This window comes from Festucalex cinctus, chromosome 8 (assembly GCF_051991245.1).
Source record: "Festucalex cinctus isolate MCC-2025b chromosome 8, RoL_Fcin_1.0, whole genome shotgun sequence".
Lineage (NCBI taxonomy): Eukaryota > Metazoa > Chordata > Actinopteri > Syngnathiformes > Syngnathidae > Festucalex > Festucalex cinctus.
Window position 1 is genome coordinate 15,832,134 of NC_135418.1, and position 19,040 is coordinate 15,851,173.

The 19,040-nt window shown below is 38.5% G+C and overlaps 1 protein-coding gene across 1 annotated transcript; it reads right to left on the minus strand.

The window, feature by feature from the left end:
• Window positions 1–15,561: 15,561 nt before the first annotated feature.
• LOC144023651 (uncharacterized) lies at window positions 15,562–18,869 on the minus strand. Its single transcript, XM_077529327.1, has 2 exons — window positions 18,630–18,869; window positions 15,562–17,636 (listed from the first exon to the last, which is right to left on the minus strand). Exons 1-2 carry the CDS (start codon window positions 18,847–18,849, stop codon window positions 16,723–16,725), a joined length of 1,134 nt encoding a protein of 377 aa, XP_077385453.1. The 5' UTR covers window positions 18,850–18,869; the 3' UTR covers window positions 15,562–16,722.
• Between the last annotated feature and the right edge of the window lie 171 nt (window positions 18,870–19,040).

The window sequence follows — 19,040 nt, forward strand, 5'->3', positions numbered from 1 at the left end:
TTAAAATGAATTCTCGCGAAAATGTATGCATAAAATTGGTACTTTGGTGTAGTCTCAAAATGATTGAATGCTCTGGTAAATGGCACATTAACACCATGGCTGTTAAAATGTCTTGTGCTTTTGTCACATTATTATGATAAACACGACAATCTTTTTAAAAAGCCAGTTCAGCTGTATGGAACTGTGTAGGAATCACGTCAGCAACATAAATACCCCCCCACCCCCCACCCCCGCTTAAGAAGAAGAAGAAGAAGGGGGAGGAGGAGAGGGAGGAGGAGGAGAGGGAGGAGAATTAAGAGGGTGACATGGAGGAGGTGAAGAAGAAGAAGAAGAAGAAGAAGAAGAAGAAGAAGAAGAAGAAGAAGAAGAAGAAGAAGAAAGAGGGTGACATGGAGGAGGAGAAAAATAAGAACGTGAAAGAGAAGGAATAGGAAGAAGAAGAAGAAGAAGAAGAAGAAGAAGAAGAAGAAGAAGAAGAAGAAGAAGAAGAAGAAGAAGAAGAAGAAGAAAGGATGACATAGAGGAGAAAAATAAGAAGGTGAAAGAGAAGGAATAGGAAGAAGAAGAAGAAGAAGAAGAAGAAGAAGAAGAAGAAGAAGAAGAAGAAGAAGAAGAAGAAGAAGAAGAAGAAGAAGAAGAAGAAAGAGGGTGACATGGAGGAGGAGAAAAATAAGAACGTGAAAGAGAAGGAATAGGAAGAAGAAGAAGAAGAAGAAGAAGAAGAAGAAGAAGAAAAGATGACATAGAGGAGGAGAAAAATAAGAAGGTGAAAGAGAAGGAATAGGAAGAAGAAGAAGAAGAAGGAGAAGAAGAAGAAGAAGAAGAAGAAGAAGAAAAAGAAAAAGAAAAAAAAGGAAGGCTGGCTGGCTGCAAATGCATGTGGTCAGCCAATTGTGGCCACGCACTCGGAGACAATAGTTCTCTTGGCTGGTCTGTGCACAGATTACCCTCGGTGATGATGCAACTGAAGTGAGGAATGTTGTTTCAGAGATGTTAAACTCAAATTTCTCAGCCTTTCCAAAGAGTTTGCTCTGGATCACTAGTCGCACGTGCTGTCTGTGTTCGGAGGGGGAGGGTGAGAAAATTAAAATGTCAAGAAGACAAACTTGTATCTCATTTCTCATTCACAAGGTTATAGAATTTGACCTAAAATGCACCCCAAGGTAGCCTTTTCATAGTGGGCCTAGTGGGTATTGAATGGTTGTGGAGTATTGACACAGACATGAGCTAGATGCAACCCGATCGATATCACTGGGTGCTCAGTCTGTGCATTTTTTTAAAAATGTGGGCACTTCTATCAATATTCAATTCCAGTCAATGACGATGCCCACCTCTGATTATTTTTGAGCAGCGGTGGAAATCACATCACTTTACCACATTTAAATGATGTGCAACCAATGTATACAATCAAAATAAGGATTATCATTGTGGCATAATGTCACAGATGAAGACATTGACATGGTTGCAGAGATGAACCACTGTTCAATCTTTATTTTATTTTTTTAATTAACAAAACACAACTTGTTAAAAAGAAGTGCTTTACAGCCATTCCCCAGTGGCACATTTGTCACCATATTTCCAATTCCATCCATTCCCTACCTAAAAGGAAGGAAATCCATTTTGAACGTTTCAGTTGCTGCAAACCTGCTGTGAAAGGCAGGCATGCTGCCATCCATGATTACAGGTTCTAACAAGAGTAACCATCTCACCCACCTCCTCTGTCACAGACACGATCAGTCAATCAGTTCTCTTCTCGAGTTTCCTGGCAGAGCTGTCACAATAAAAAGAAATTTAAAAAATGGCACCATCAAAGGTATATTTAACAAGATGTTGAAAACAGTTGTTTGAAGTGGGCTAATATTTTGGTTAATAAGAGTAAAAAATATGAGCCCTCATAATGAAGCACAGTTCTCCACCACTGATACAGTTCTCCTATTCTATCTCATTATATTGTGCAAGTGATGGTAATGTTGTGTCTGGTGGGAGCATGTGTCTATTCCTTTATTTCTGCAAGCCACAATAGGCCAAACAATCAGCTCACACAGTGCATTAGATTGCATCAAGTGACAGCTTGACAATGGTGACTGATCATCTCCCGACTTCCTGTGGGAGTTTGCTCTTCTGGAGAAACGTGTTATTCATCCTCATGCAGCTGCTGTCTAACGTGTTGCTGAGGTGTTTAAAAAAAAAAAAAAAAAGTCATCACCTGAATGCGATGGGGAAGAATTTACCAGCAAAGGAGGACATTTGGAGTTTCATTATGGGAAATATGTATTGCCGTTTAGTGCACCAAAAATAGTGACCTTCAGCGTTCATATTTGGAGATGTGCTGTTTGCATTTAAATTGGTTTCCTAAATTTCAGTCTTTTGTCCTAGGAAATGGTGCTTATACACAACTGATGTGTTGTGATGTTCGGAGTGAAACTCGACTTCCTTGCTGGCAAAATTTGATTGCTATCACTCAAACTGATACTAATTGATCAGTAAATTGATTGTGGAGCAAAGACTGTTTTATCCATCCAAGACTTTTTCCCTTTTTGTGAGCCTCCGCAGCTTTCCAGTTGAGATAGCATTCTCCCTTAGGTTGATGGGGTTGTTTTGTGTTTCGCATGGACAGAAATGTAAACTTGGATATGTTTTGGGGGAATTTACAACCACGAGACACTGCATCGATCCAAGCCGTATATTTAAGTGTGTTGCTCAACAGCTTAGAAAAGAAAATATCATTCAACGTTTGCAGGATAAAGTCCAAAATATACAGTTGAAGTAATGAAGCCAATTTTGTAAGAATGTTCTGGAAATGTTGTTAAAAATATTCCGACTTAAAAGAGTAAGTCACCCCTCCCCCCCTGCCCCACAAAAAAATAAAATAAAAAAAAATCTTGACAATAATATGTTCTATGCAGCACATTGCTTTAGTGGAATATGAGTTAAGCTGCAAATTTTTATCAATATCATTTTGCCACTTGCTGTCAAGCGAACATGACATCACAGTTGTTCAGGGCTCAGGTACCAACCAATCACAGCTCAGCTTCAGAAAACAGGTGAGTTGTGATTGGTTGTTGCCTGAGTTATGAGCAACTGTGATGTCATCTTCTGTCAAAAAGAAGTGGCAAAATGGCCGCCCCTGAGATGGATATAAATGGCTGGATTTTGCATCATAATTCATATTCCACAAATATAATATTAATCAGAATGTAAGGTTTAGGTTCCTGAAGTCAGATATAACATATTATTGTCAAGAAATGTTTAAGGTTGATTTCCTCTTTAACAAAATATGGACACTTCTTTAGGTACGCTAGCACAATCTAATGAATATAAATAATGTGATAATATGAGTAAAATGTCTCTGACAAAATGAATTTTATAGACAACACACCTACACCGTGGCCAAATATCGGCATATGTTGATTTTCGTGAAATTATCTGTGCACACACCCACAGTGGCGCAAACCTCCCTGTTTTATATATGCTGGCTTCGCTGGACCCATTTATGGAATTTTGCAATGGACTGCTATTTATAGCGTGCTTTTTTTTCTTTCTTTTTTTTTCTTTTTCTTTTTTTTTTTTAGCTATAGTGCCCAAAGCTCTTTATATAGCCTCACATTCTCCCACTAGAATTTTGGAATTGAAATGCTCAATAATTGTTGGCATCTGGTAATTAAAATAAATACATACGAAATACATTCATCATTCGTCTGTATTAGAAGTGGATCACGTCCATTCAAGGTGTTCTATAAATTACATTTCTCTAAGAAACTTGCTGAGATCTACCCGAATGCTAATCGAGTATTTATAAATGCAGTCCTCATTAGCATTGCATACATGATTTCAAATGATTGTGGGGGAATTATAATAAAAATAATAATAATCACAAGTTAACAATGCTGCTGCTGAGAAAATCGTCAATCTCTAGTTTAATTAATCTGATTAGATAATGTGTAAAATACAGTATATCGAATTAAAAATGTTCAACAATGCATGTGATAAGAAGATATTTCACAACGTGTGTTCTAAGTAAGCAGCAACTTGCTCCATCAGACGTTCATCTTTTCCGACATTGGTTGTTGTGTTGTTTACTTGTGTCCGTGACACCGGAGATTGATTGACAGGTCACGGAGGTGTTTCGTGCACTGGGAAATAAACAGAGGAGACACGCATCCTCGCTCTCGCCCACAGTGGAGGTAGGTGGAGGATTTAGAATTCTGGCGGTGCGACAAAGATTCCAATCTGTCTGCCTTGAAATTACACAGTGGTCGTCTGTGAAATCAAGTCGTCTGCATTGCATTCAACAGATCCTTTGTATTTAACTTTTTCTTCAAATTTGTATACATTGTTATCTATCTATATACTTTATGTACTGTATCTACTGGGCCTATCCATCAATTTAACCATCTCCAGCAGGGATGGGCAAATAGTGGCACTTGGGGGAAATTGTGTCCCAGTCCAGCATTTTAATTGCCCATCCCTGATCTGCAGTATCTTTGTAGATCGGTGGTGTCCAAACTATGGCCCGGGGGCCATTTACGGCCCACCGTCCATTTTTTTAGTGGCCCACGACATATGCTAAAAATGGCATCAGTTCAAATAAAATAAAAACAAAAATGAAGTGACGTCATCTAGCAGCAGCCAATAAAAAAGCATCTGCGGATGACGTCGCTCCCATGGTGTTGTTTTTTTTTCAATATTGCGCACAAGCAATACATTATTTAAAAAAAAACTAAACTAAAACTAATACTGAAACTAACTAAAAGTAAGCATTTATTAAAGAACTAAAACTAATAAAAACTAACTAAAATGAAAAATTCAAAACTATAATAACCCATCCATCCATTTTCTCGACGACTTATTCCTCACAAGGGTCGCGGGGGTGCTGGAGCCTATCTCAGTTGCTCTGGGCAGTAGGCGGGGTACACCCTGGACTGGTTGCCAGCCAATCGCAGACTATAATAACCCTACCGCCATATTACAAATAAAATGGTTTATATATTGTAGCATTTATCTAAATATGTAAAAGCACGAATAAATTATTTGTACATTTTTTAGGACTAAACACAATTTCTCTTCATAACATTATGTGGCCCTTGCGTCCTTCTGATTTTCTGTATGTGGCCCTCAAATGAAAAAGTTTGGACACCCTGTTCTAGATAAATACGTCAGAAGCAATAAATAGTGTGCAAACCCTTAATTTGTAATGTACACATACAACTACCACAACCTGCAAAAATCATGAATCAGAAAAAGCGAACAATAATAATAATAATAATAATAATAATAATAATAATAATAATAATAATAATAATAATAATAATAATAATAATAATAAAAAGTGAGTTAATTTCTGACCACTTGGGTATTACCAATGGCCCACGGACCACACACTGAGAAACTTTTTTTTTTTTTTTTTAATTGCTAATTTCCTCTGCAGGTAATTTGCTGAGAGGGATGTAAACTTTCAGCCTCTGGGGGGGGGGAAGAAAAGAAAGTTAAATTGCATATTTGTCTCTGAGCTCCATGATTAATTGCCTCTTTCGATGCATGACCTCACTATTGGAATGAAAATAAGAAATATATTAGGTCGCTAAATTATAGTGACAAATAATTGTTTTATTCTGGTTTAATGGTTAAGCAGCATTTGGCAGACGGCCAGTTGCCTCTAATGTTGTTTCATGGCCTCGACCACTACAAAGAGCTGCAGTGACTGACCACTATTCGGATGGCACTTGAGTTTTGAGTGATACTGTCAAAGAGGTATTAAATTAACGTTTGTATTGTGGTTGTATTTCACAGTAATGTAGAAGAGTATTTATTGTACATCACCATACTGAGAGGTTGGAGAGTCCCTCCCATTTATCTGTGATTGGTACTGGCATTGGCTTGGTAATGGGGAACTTTCTATGAATCGAACCTTAAAGACAGAAGGGGAAGTCAACCCAAAAATGTTCTTTACCATAATACGGTTTCTGCTGCTCCCCCCACATCATTCTGATTAATATTGCTTTTGTGGAACAACAAAATCCTCCACTTTTTATCAGTCTCCAAAGGCGGCCATGTTGCCACTTGCTGTCAACTGAAAATGACATCACAGGTGCTCAGGGCTCAGGAAATTACCAATCAAAGCCCTGTTTTCTGAATCTGAGCCGTGATTGGTTGTTACCAGAGCTCAGAGCAACTATGATGTAATGATTATAGCAAGTAACAAAATGGCTGCCCCAAAACTCATATTGACAAATATTTTGTGTTATTTTGGAAGAATGTTATTTCTGGTTTTGCTTGAAAAAAAAAAAATGAAAAAAATAAATAAATATGTTTTTGATTAATTTACTTATCGTATTGGTTATATTCCACATGCATACATATAAATGTTATTTATTTCAGTAATGAACTTAAGCTCTATATTTCTTCAATTTGACATTCTATGAAAAGTGGCAATAATGACTATTTCTGCCTGCGTTGAGTATAATATGTTTGTGCAATTTTATTTGAAACATATGTATAAAAATTTATACCACTCATGTGTTCAGCGATTAGAAATGTTAAATTTAATTGTTAAATGTAAATTACATTTATTAAATAAAGTTTAAAGAAAATGGCCACCCCCTGAGATGGAGAAAAACGAGTGAATTTTGCTGCTTAACTCATATTCCACAAAAGCAATATGAATCAAAATCCCGTGTTTAGATAAGTGGGGGCAGAGACAATATATTATAGTAAAGAAAATTTTTGTGTTGACTTCCACTTTAAAATAAACATGTTAGTATGTTAATGACCACTTAATCTAACTGCCTATATGTCTGTGTAATTGTAAAAAAGTATCCATCTTAGTAAAGTTTCCACACATGCCAAATGAAGCAGAACCTGGCTTACTCAACCAGCAGTTTCGTTTCATACCACGAGAGTCCGAGTAGTGTTCCTGATGTGATTCAGTGGCCCATTTGTGGCTTTAGGAGGGACAGTTCATTTACCAACCAGCTCCCTGATCATCAATTAATCTAATTTAATGTAAGAAAAACAACATTACTTGGTTTTGATGGCGCTCATTACACCACCTGCGCATGGGTGATTATGAAGGTAAAGTGTTTCGGGCCAATCAGCTGCAACCTTCTGGGCTTCATTACCCTTGCTCGTGTGGTGCCTGGATATAATTGTGACTCTTCTGCTATGAAACATCGACATGTGACAAATGTAATCGGGTCACAATCATGTCTACATTATGGATATGATTGTTAAAATTGTATATCTGTGTGGCAATGGTCAAAAGTGGAAGCAGATGGCTGGACAACTGGTTAATTCAGTGCAGGGTAAAAAAAAAACACAAAAAAAAGATATCACCAATGTACCCTCTAACTCACTAACTGTATCGTTCCAAACCTCTGCTGGACATGAGCACAAAAAGTGAGTGCCAAGAACTTCATGACATTTGAATCCATGATCCAAGTGTTGTATGCTAGCTTGATATCAATGTCAAGATTGATTGAAGAGAGTAAAGAAGTTCACACTGGATTGTGGCCAGTGGCAAATCTGGCCTCTTTATCCAGAGTTTTACTGACAATCTGGCATTGGACAATGCTCTAATGCACTGTCCACCCGTCCAGCCATTTTCTATAACATAGGGGGAGCTGCATTCTATCCCAAATGACTTGAGGATTAAAGTTAGGGTTTCGAGAATGAGGATTCGAGAATAAGAGTTCCATCCATCCATTTACTACCACTTATCCGAGGTCGGGTCGCGGGGGCAGCAGCTTTAGGAGGGAAACCCAGACTTCCCTCTCCCCAGCCACTTCAACCAGCTCCACCGGCGGGATCCCAAGACGTTCCCAGGCCAGCCGAGAGACATAGTCTCTCCAGCGTGTCCTGGGTCGTCCCTGCGGCCTTCCGCCGGTGGGACATGCCCGGAACACCTCTCCAGGGAGGCGGCCAGGAGGCATCCGAACTAGATGCCCGAGCCACCTCAGCTGGCTCCTCTTAACGCGGAGGAGCAGCGGCTCGACTCTTGAGTCTGAGAGTTATGAGGAGAATAATAAAAAAGGTATATGACATTTAATAATGATTACAAAATGAGATTATGAGGAACTTCTATGAAGCGGATTGCATTGTTGTTTTTACAACAACATTTGTTGTGCAAAACATGGCTGCAAGATTTATGATTCTTTTTTTTTCACCACTGTGCCTTCCTTCCTTATGCTCTCAGTAATTATCCTTTTTCACCTTCATTTTTCACTCTGATTACTCTGCCCGGAAATGTTTGCCAATTGGGGAATGATGTAAATTTGCATTCCGAGCGGTGTTGTCTGACTGCGCATTCCAAAGCGTGTTTCAGGTAATGCATGGGCATTCAAACAGAAACGATACATTAGTCATTTGCACACAATTAGACAAACTTCAGCAGTAGTTTTACCTGACATAAAACAAAACGGGCCATTTATTGTCGCGTTAACATTCATATCAATAATAATGAATCAACAGAAATTATTCTCACATTCACTGCTTGTCTGAAGCTGCCTCATCAGCTTCCCTGATGACAAAAAGAATCACTCTTTTTGGTGTCACTGAAAGCCACAAAAGTTGTGTCAAAATAGTCGTCTGAAAAAAGAAACAAAGAATATAAAATGCAATCAACAGAATGAAAAAACTTGTTATTGATATTTCACAGCCACCTTGTATCAGAAATGAGTAATAAAATCAAAATTATAAAGTTGGCGCCTTTGTTTCATGTTCATTAAACCATAAAATGTCATTTCACGCTTGTAACATGACTGTGGTGATATGCAACATGAAAATACTTGTCATACTTCTCTGTAGCCTAGCACGTCAACGTTGCATAAAAGGGGATTGAGGAGTTTTAGATGCCTGCAGAGGCTCAGGAAATGACTTGTAACTTCAAAGCGGATCCTTTTTAATGGTTGCACAGGAGGAAAGCAGGTCAATTCAGTTGAGAGCACCAGAGGAATGAAACGTGAGGCAAAAGACTGCATTACATTTGGAAACTTGTGTGCTGAAGAGGTTGGATCACAAAGCGCAGCCACAAATACGGTATTATTATTACTATTTATTCACATAACTTGACTAAACGGAACAACAAGAATGCATCGAGAATCACGAGACGCCAAGGCAACCACACACATTTCTCAGACAGCTTATATAGACAGCAAATCGATCTCATTGGTTGTAGCAAAACATGTGGGCACCAGCACTGACCTGGGACTATTTGATTGGCTGTTGACCCGGTAACGTGATTAAAGATTCTTGACATCACATAACATCATATGCATTAAACCAGCCGAAACCTGATGCTGGTTACATCAGTATAAAACAGACACTTGACCTCAACTTAACAGGTAATGAACTCAAACTTAACCCAGGTGTGACCCCAGACATGAGACAAGACCCCAAACAAACCTGCTGCATGACTACAAACCTCCTGCATGACTCGAGTCATGACAGAAACAGTACAGTTACCTTAAACGTGGGGTCATATCTGCATATTAAACTATAATTTTAAAACGAGGATTATGAGAATTTGCAGACATGCTAAATTATACAAATCCAAGGAAAATATCATGTGAACAACTGGCCATTATTGTGAGAATGCTGAAGCATTCCCACATATGCTATTGTGATTTTTATTCTCCACATTTTTCTGCCTCCTAACAACTCCCACATAATACTTCCAATTTATATTGTTCAAATTTCAACTAGCTTAAAAAAAATCATGCCTCCCGGGGTATATATCGTTTGATTCCACATTATTTGCAGTATTTGCACAATTTAACATTTAATATCAACTTTTCCTCATTCATTTTCAATGGGAGAGACAATGAACTTTTTCTAAGTACACGTTCCACGTCCACTTCCATACATATAACTTGTCATCATTACCAGGTGTTTGATACTGCTCAGTGGCACAGTTGGTAAACCGCATTGTCCAGTAACCAGGAGATTATAATTTCATAATTTATCTCTCAATTTGCTTTCAGCATTCCCACACAATTTCTCCAGAAATTGCACTTAGTCTAGTGTTACAACATTTTGACACATGGCAAGAACTACTCCGCTAAATATATATGCATACATGATTGAAGATGTGTTTTGTTGTTGTTGTTGTTGTTGTTGTTCAACATGTTCTACGAAGCCAAAAGTAATATTTGAATCAATACATGAATTAAATTCAGGTTGTGGTTGAACAAATCAATATTGCCCTGCTTGACTTGGTTTCTTCTCCTCTCCCACCTTCCCTTCTTTTTTTTTCATTTCCTCTTTCTCTCCATTTCTCACGTATCCGCTGTGACAGGCTGAGCTCTGAAGCTCATTGTGATGCAGCCTGCAACAGCACCGGAACAAAACAGAATTCCTCCTGACTGCTGGACTGACCTCTATGTACCGTATGTCCTTTGCTCGGTGTGTGTTTATTACTACTTCCTGGGCCGTGTAATCATTATGTGATAGGCTATGTGTGTTTATTATGGTTAAATTAAAAAATAAATTATGCAGAATGAAAACGCGAGGAAATTAAGTCATACAAATGGTTCTGTAACAGGATGATGGGTCTTTCTGGTATTGTTTATCCCAGAGGACACACCTAAATGTCATCCACTAAAGATCACTTTGAGCCCTGGCCATCAGCTGATAAGCTAAGTACATTTTTGACATTCACCATAAACTTCACTAAAACATTCCTTATTAGGTTATTTCATTTGGCTGGAGAGCGGATTCATAAAAGTCCCACAAGGAGGCCGACCTATGAAGAAGAAAGAATTATATGTCACGTGATGCCCTGCAGCAGTTACCAATTTCATGGCTACCAGAGATAATGTCTTTATAAAGGCAAAGCTGGAGTATGGAGTTTCACTTCAACAAAAGGTTCGGCCACACGAAACATCCAGTCTTGAGCTTCTGGCTTAGACAAAATGAGGATTCCCGACACCTTTTTGGACCATGAATCAAACTTACTGCACTCAGACCGCAAAAAAATAAAAAATAATTCAACAGACATGAATCAATCAATTCTGTTTTTGCCCAACTAAACTGTGAGGTTCTATTGTGTCTCAAATAGAAGAAAATAGCGCACAAAAAATTGCAGGATTTGCATCCCACTGCAAATGAGCCACCACTCCATAAAGTTTCATGGAAATTGGTTTCAGTATGTTGGGTTTTGCATGAAGTGATCCAAGTGCTACCATGGGCCTTTCAAAAATAATGTACTATGTTAGGCTTTTTCTACTTTGTAGATTCCTGCCTTTTTATGTGAGCACTCAAATGAGAAAACAGCATAATGAGAGCATTTTTATATTGGATTCGGGGATATAAAATGATTGCCTCTTACTGAATTATGTCTAAGTGATGTATTTTAGATTTATCGCCAACTCCTGGTTGTAACGTCACTTTGATCCATATCGGTGAAATGTATTAGTATAGTGCCAATCCATAATCCATCCTGTTTTTACATATCCACACACCTGAGCAAACACACAGCACTGTTATCGAGGTCTATGTCAAATCTTATTTATACTGCTAAAAAAAAAATGTGACAAGCTATTACTTGTAGCTGTGTCATTTAGTGTGACATTTGCTTGAAATGTTGTCTGTCTAGTGATGCAGAAACGCTGACTGACTGCTCCTCTCTGGGGGAGACCAAGACGGCCTCTGCCTCTATGTCCCAGCTTCGGTTGATTTCATTGCCTCTACTGTGACAAATTGAATCGACCCATCTCAGTGAGTGACTGGGCTAATATTGAATTGACACTAAGGATATGCTGCAGGAGGATGTGACTGAAGTTGATCATGTAGCAGAAGATCGGTCGATGCTAAATTGGGACCAGAAAATCAAGGCAAGACTTGATTCTGTGTATATTGCTGTAAGTGGTCGACTGTTTTTCGCTAAACCTAGTAAAATATTGGAAATGGTCAATATGTAGTCTTTGTTTCTTTTTATTTACCAACATCGCATTTGATAATGGAAACGATTCTATATTGATTCTATATTAAATGAAAGTAGATTTCAAACAAACAAACAAACAAACAAACAAACAAACAAACAAACAAACAAACAAACAAACAAACAAACAAACAAACAAACAAACAACCAAATAAACAAATAAACAAATAAACAAATAACCAAATAAACAAACAAACAAATAAACAAACAGGTATTAAGAGAATACAGGACAAGTAAATTGTCCTCAACAAGTTTAAAACAGAACATCATCGACGGTGTAGGTGAAGACTTGACTGACTTTGGATCACAACAACTCACCAGAGTTAAAATCATTTTTACGTTTCTTGTTTCTTCATAATTTTAGATGAGTGGTTAAAGAGGAAGTCAAGTAATTTTTTCCCCTTACAATATGTACGATGCGCCCCCACTAACAGCTTTAATTAAGTGGTGTTGTTGTTTTTTTAAATATTATTATTATTTTAAACTTCATTATGTTAAATGTTTTAAAGTTTGTTGAATAATGTTTTAAGATTGTTAGTTTGTAACCTATTTTCATTTATTTTTCTTCCTCTGAATGTTAACTACTGTTTCTTGATGCTTATGTGTTGTCTTTCCTTGTGTAAAGCACATTGAGTTGCCTTGTGCATGAAATGTGCTATACAAATAAACTTGCCTTGCCTTGCCCACTAATCTGAAGACGATATTCTGATTAATATGGGGTATATGCCCCGGAAGAGGCGGAACTGTTTTTGCACATCAGTTTGTTTCTGGTTCGGTTTGCGACGTGTGGGCTGCGTCAAAAACTACTTGTGCTTCCGACTATGTGCCCCTCGGTTGCGCGTTCGCAACCCAGACCAGGAACAAACTGATGTGCAAAATCACATCCCGCCTCTTCCGTGCCATTGTGTTTGTAGTATATGTATTAATTAGCCAAATCGACCCGTTTTTAACCATCTCAGGGGCAGCCATTTTGCCACTTGCTGTCGACTGTGAATGACATCATAGTGCCTAAGGCTTGAGATAACGACGTCACGGCTCACCTGTTTTCTGCCTGTTTTCTGAGTTTGGTCATGTGACGTTACGCCTATTTCTACCATTACAGCATGCTGTTAGCTAGCTACCTATGCTTTCACCCTGAAAAAAAAGCATCTTATGAGTTGTTATTTAAATTTGCAACTGGTATGTATATGACATTATTCAGGCTACTATAATATGCTGGAAAGCAAATTCTGCGTATAATGTGGAACTAGCAAGAAACACGTGGTCAAAAGTCATGTCGTGTGAGTCACTGGCTATGGTGCCAACGAATTTAATAAAATCTTAACTTTGCCTGAAGTGTCTTTCTTATGTGGAGTCACCCACACACTAACACAACACAAGCAAGGCGGTGACATGTTGGAAGAGCCTGCCGCCTGTCTGCGGCTGTTAACCGGCGGGTTGTCTGGTACCTAGCGCCTCTCATCGCAATGCAGAAAAGCCCCAAGATGAGATTGAAGCAGATATATTTTTATGGCAATAACATATAAGGATATAAGAACGATGCTAGCTATACAAACATATTTGATTGACAGTTAAGACATTTAGCAGACACGCCCACAGCATCAAAAAGAGACAACGGCTTGATTTCTCATGATTTTGAAGCCTCAGTGTCATTTTATACGCTTGGATTTAGTTTTTATCTCGTTCAAATTTGGCGGGCTTGTTAACGACACTTTTCCTCGTGGTATATTTCACTTTGCAGGGATTTTCAACTGTTGTTAAGCCTCTCCATTAGAGGTGTGCACTTTGAATGTCAGAGGTAAATGTTATATTATTTAATTGATTTTCACTATTTATCCCTGATGACTTCTAGGAAGGAAACAAGAGAGGAGACCAGAACGTCCAAAGCGTCAAAGTATTCATCCAAGCCTTTCTGCTGCAGTGAACCTCGTTGCCCCGCTTGGGTCAAAGCTGCGGGCTTGTTAGCGAGTACGCTCTTTTATGAAGATTCTGCCCTAATGAGCGCCACTAAACTCCGTGTCCAATGAACCAAGACTCCAACTCAGACTTCTCATTTGTCTTTCACTCTCATTCCCCTCTCCGATTCTTTGAATCACGTCACATCAAAGTATCGGCCAGAATACAAGTTATACCAGCAGAGTATAATGACATTTCCACCTCTTTCCACAGTTTAATCCAACCCATTTCTTCCGCATAGTCCACCAGTAAAAGCTTTTAAACCGAGAACCAATAAAATCCAATGCTATGAGACAATGTTTGCATTTGAACCTTTTGTCAACCTTTCTTTCACATTTGGTTTTAGTGATTTAGTGAAACAAGTACATGTGAGGGATGAGGGGGCAGTTTGCTTGAATAGAAGAAGATCAAACACATGACATGATAAGGAGATAAAATAGAAGATGATGTCATTGTCACTAAAATATACAATGGCAAGAGACGAAAATTGTCAAGGTGCAGATAGAGTGAGTGCAGAGGAGGATGTGACAGATGAAGAGAGATGCAGGAGAGGGGGTGGGAGGAAGATGTTTTTACTTCTTCAAATCAGGTTACTTGGAAGTTAAAAAAATAAATAAATAAATCCAAGCATTTCCTTTTTCCTGAAGCCAAGGGGCATTAGTGGATAAAAGAAAAAAAAGAAGAAAAAAAAGAAAATGTGTGTCAACTAATCCCATTAAAGACTTATTCATTTTATGTAATCCTCATACTGTAATACTTTACAGGAGATTAATGTTGCAATTAGTCGGCATGGCAACTTTAATTAGTGCAAAACCACATCTCTTTCTAGCACTGCAGGCTTTGACCTTTCTGAATTACAAGGCTAAAATCAAATATGAAGGATTCTGCACCCACACAGACCTTTTACAGGGCAAGCAAGATAATTTGGTAACTTAAGTGGGTGTTCAAAATGAACTCAGTACCCCAAACGATGTAATATCTCCAAAACAACCAGATTTAAAAAATAAAAATAAAAAAAATTATTTTGTCAGTTATTGAATTCAGGGCTCTGCTCTGTACAATTTAATATTCTTTAGTCCTGTTAAGTTTGACTTTTACGTACTTTTTTTGTACCAAATAGGAAGGTCAACATTACAAATAGATTAAGTGTGCAGCTCTTTTTTCGGGATTGAATTCAAATCACCCACAAAATTGAGGCCCTGTTTGAGCAAACACAATTAAGAGAGTCTTTTGCCATCTTGAAGCATCCTGCTTCATTTCCTGTCTTCATCGTGACACCGTCACATTGCAGAATACTAATACTAACTATTCCACATGTTGAAAGCAGACGGCAGGCAAACAGAAAAAGATGACTGCTGAGTTTGACTAATCCCTCATTGAAATGCTAACTGCCCCCCCAAGTGGCCAGTGTGTTTTACTACATATAAATGGATCGTGACCCACAATCAAGATCTAGTATTTTTTTCCAACAATCAAAATTCATTGCCCAGACAAATGGAAATTGACATTATGATCTGTTAATTAGCAATCTTGTTAATTAGTAAGAATTGATTGTGGATTGTGTGAGCAGCACATCTACGATCACCGAAACAAGGTTCCATAAATATTTTTAGCTAATTTAATGAGGCCTACCACTGCTAATTAAAATGTATTATAAAACAAATGGTGAATTCGGTGCAATTTCAAATTTTTATTGAACAAATGGTAAGAAAATTAACACAGTATGAGACGTTCATACATCAGCTGCAACAGCCACAACTGATTCCTAAGAACTCAACGTGCAGACCAGCTAACCTGAGCTAATAGCCAACTACACTCATTCACTAACATACACATTAGTCATCAGGCCAGGCCCCGCCTTTTAAACTCACACACGTCACAGATACTACAGTGTAGGATGGTGATTAAAAAAATAGATCAAAAAAAAAAAAAAAAAGCCCTGTATTTCACATGCATTCGAACCAAAATGTCGATATTTGTCAACTGTGGGCCTATAAAGGACTTTTTTTCTCTAGTGTGATTAAGGGTTATATAAATAAACTTGACTTGCACAATTTGTAGTGTATTGTTTTTTTTAATGAACCCTTGTGAGGAATAAGCAGTCAAGAAAATGGATGGATGTTTTTTAATGATGCAAAATCATTTTTTTTTTCCCAATTACTCAATTATTGATCGAAAGGATAATCAAGAAGAATCAATACTAAATATATTCAATAGCTGCAGTCCTGTGACATTGAAACAGATGTTAATTAGATCATTTTGATCTATATTGTCTCATCTAGGGATGGTTATTTGACAAAACTTCCTTGATTTAAAAAAAAAAAAAAAAAAAAAGTATTACATAGAATGGGGGGAATAGGTAATCAGTAATTGGCACATTTTAAATTATGTTTTAGGAAGAGTCACTCTTTCCTAAAAGTTCTGACCTGATTCTGTGCCAGTGTAACAATGAGGTGCCTTATTTCTTGAATTGTTATACCCACACCTAGAGAAATTATTATTATTATTAATAAATCATTAAATGCTTCATTGACCATTAATTTTCCCAAAATTGATCAAGGAAATGTAGTCAATTTTCTTTATTTCTAGTATCAAGGCATTTATGAAAGACTTAATCATTATTTACATTTTGTTACATCAGATCAATGAGGGGGATCGTGGATGGAGTAGATTTTTTTTGTTTTTTTTATATGTATAAAAACATTTACAGATGCCCAAGTTCTAAGTCAGTACAAAGGTCTTACTAAACGGCAGCAATTGTTTTAGTTAAAAAACAAAAAAAATCACATGAATGTCTTTTCTAAACAGGGCTGTTCAACATCAGCAGTACATCATTGCCCTGAAAAATAAGTCCCTTCACGGGTATGTGTCTGGAGATGCCTTTTAATTTTGTCAGAACGGCTGAAGCACTTCCCGCAAACGGGGCAGCTGTACGGCTTCTCCCCCGTGTGGATCCTCATATGCACTTTGAGGTGAGCCATCTGGGTGAAGCCCTTGCCACAAATCTGGCAGCGGAAGGGTTTTTCTCCAGTGTGGCTGCGCTGGTGCTCCTGCAGTCGGCCCGAGGAGCTGCAGCACTTCCCGCAAACGCCGCAGCGGTACGGTTTCTCCCGCGTATGCACCTGCACGTGCACGTGCAAGTGGCCGACGTGACTGAACGCCTCGCCACAAACCTTGCAGCAGAAGGATGACATGTGTCCTTGAAGGGGGGATTTCTGATGGGGGCACTCCACGGCGTTGGCTCCTTGATTGCGCATATGAGAGGCCTGTCCCCTGTTTGCCACGGCTGCGTTTCCCTTCGCGCCAACCATCTGTCCTCCATTCTCCACTCCGGTGATGTCAATGTTGTTCTCATTGGCGCAGTTTGGGTTCACTGGCGCCAGGGGCTGCCCCCCGCTGTTGGAGGAAACGGGGCCCCTGTGGCTGCCGCCACTCTCCGCCTTCACATGACTCGAGGAGCCCCGAGAGGCAGGATCCTGCTCCCGGTTCTCCACGCCTCGACTCTGTGGCAGGGAGGACGTGTGAGGGCCATCCTGCACGTACTCATTTGCGACACGCGCAGGTGCGAACATGTTTTCTGAAGTGCTGCAAGATGCATGGTTATGGAGCTCTCCTTGGTTGGCTCGGAGATCTCGCTTATCCTTGATTTGGATTGGAATGCGCTCTTCATGCCCCATGCTGGGACTCCACTCGCGTCGTGGATGCTCGCCATCCTCCTCTTCCAGCAACGCCAATGATGGACGGTCTGAGAGCAAAATCAGCAGAGCCCCGAGTTAACTTATGGGTCACTGACTTAGAAATTTTATGAATTATCATGTGGTGCGACCAAAAACAAATAAACAATTTTTGACTTTTATTTTGAAAATCATTTAAAAAAACAACACAAAACATGAGTTTGTTTCATTCACAAGACAGTCAAGAACATATGAGAGCAGCTATACAACTATATTAAAAAAATGTTAATTTTGTCAAACAAATATATATGTTTTAGATATTTTAGTTGTGTGGCTGCCTAGCTTGTTTTACTTTAGATCGCTAAAAGTTATAATGAGGATAAGCTGTTTTAATAAAGGATATATGAATGAAAATATACGATCAACAATCATCTGGTGCAACCATTGTAAAAAGCTTTTCATAATATATGCACTAAATTATAGATAAATTGTTGATAATAGTCAAATTGTGGATATTGTAATAGTAAATAACAATAAAGAATATTTTTTGTTTTATTTATTTATTAATAATTTCTGGGTCTGGTAATATCCTTATCTATCATCATGATCATTCATCCTTATAAGGATCATTGATATTGTTGATTGATAAAAGTATATGTACTTTTTGACTCATATAAAATTTAAACATTGGTCTGATGCAGCCAAAATGCTGGAAACTCGCTGCAGTTTTTGTTTTAACTTAAAGATAAGTGAAAGATTAACATTTCAGCTATACTGAAATTTGGGGGAAATTCCTTCACAGTAGAAAACTTCACAGAACTATTTACCGGCTAGCATGTTCGCTAACGAACAAAGGTGGCTAAAGTGCTAGCAGCTCCATAACAACAGTAGCGGCTAATGTCAACTAGCAGCTAATGCTGACTAGTGAAGAGTGTTTGTGTTCTTTTTTAGGTGAGTTCTATTTCCCCCCCTGTGTTTTGACCCCTAGCACCCAACGTTAAAGCGATCATGTAGTTGGATTAAGAAAGGCACCGTGCAAATTGTTCGCTTTTAGTGGAGCTAACCTGGCCATATTTCAATCCCAGCATCTCGCAGCCTGCGTCTCAGATGGTCGTTCTCCCGTTCCCGAATGGCGATTTCCTCCTGGTACTCCAAAATTGTGTCCTCCACAGACTTGTAGATCTCCTGCGCAGCCAGCATGAGCCGCTCGGTCAAGAAGACGTTCAAAAACTGCAGTTTGGTCATCGTCCTGGACTGCTCGGAGGATCGCTCGCTCGCCACCATCCAAAAGAAACCAAGATGAGTAGCTAGTCACGTGACAATCGCCCATTGTTTCCTCTAGTCTATATTTTGGCCAATTAGGCTACTAAATTTGTTTATTATATAAAAATTCTACGTTTTGTTTTGTTTTGTTTTGTTTTGTTTTGTTTTGTTTTGTTTTGTTTTGTTTTGTTTTGTTTTGTTTTGTTTTGTTT

Bases quoted from the DNA above. Each gene is read 5' to 3' on its own strand.
- LOC144023651 (XM_077529327.1), bottom strand. From the start codon at position 18,849: ATGGTGGCGAGCGAGCGATCCTCCGAGCAGTCCAGGACGATGACCAAA. The intron at 17,637-18,629 runs GTTAGCTCCACT...TTTTGCTCTCAG, and splicing joins TGGGATTGAAATATGGCCAG to ACCGTCCATCATTGGCGTTG.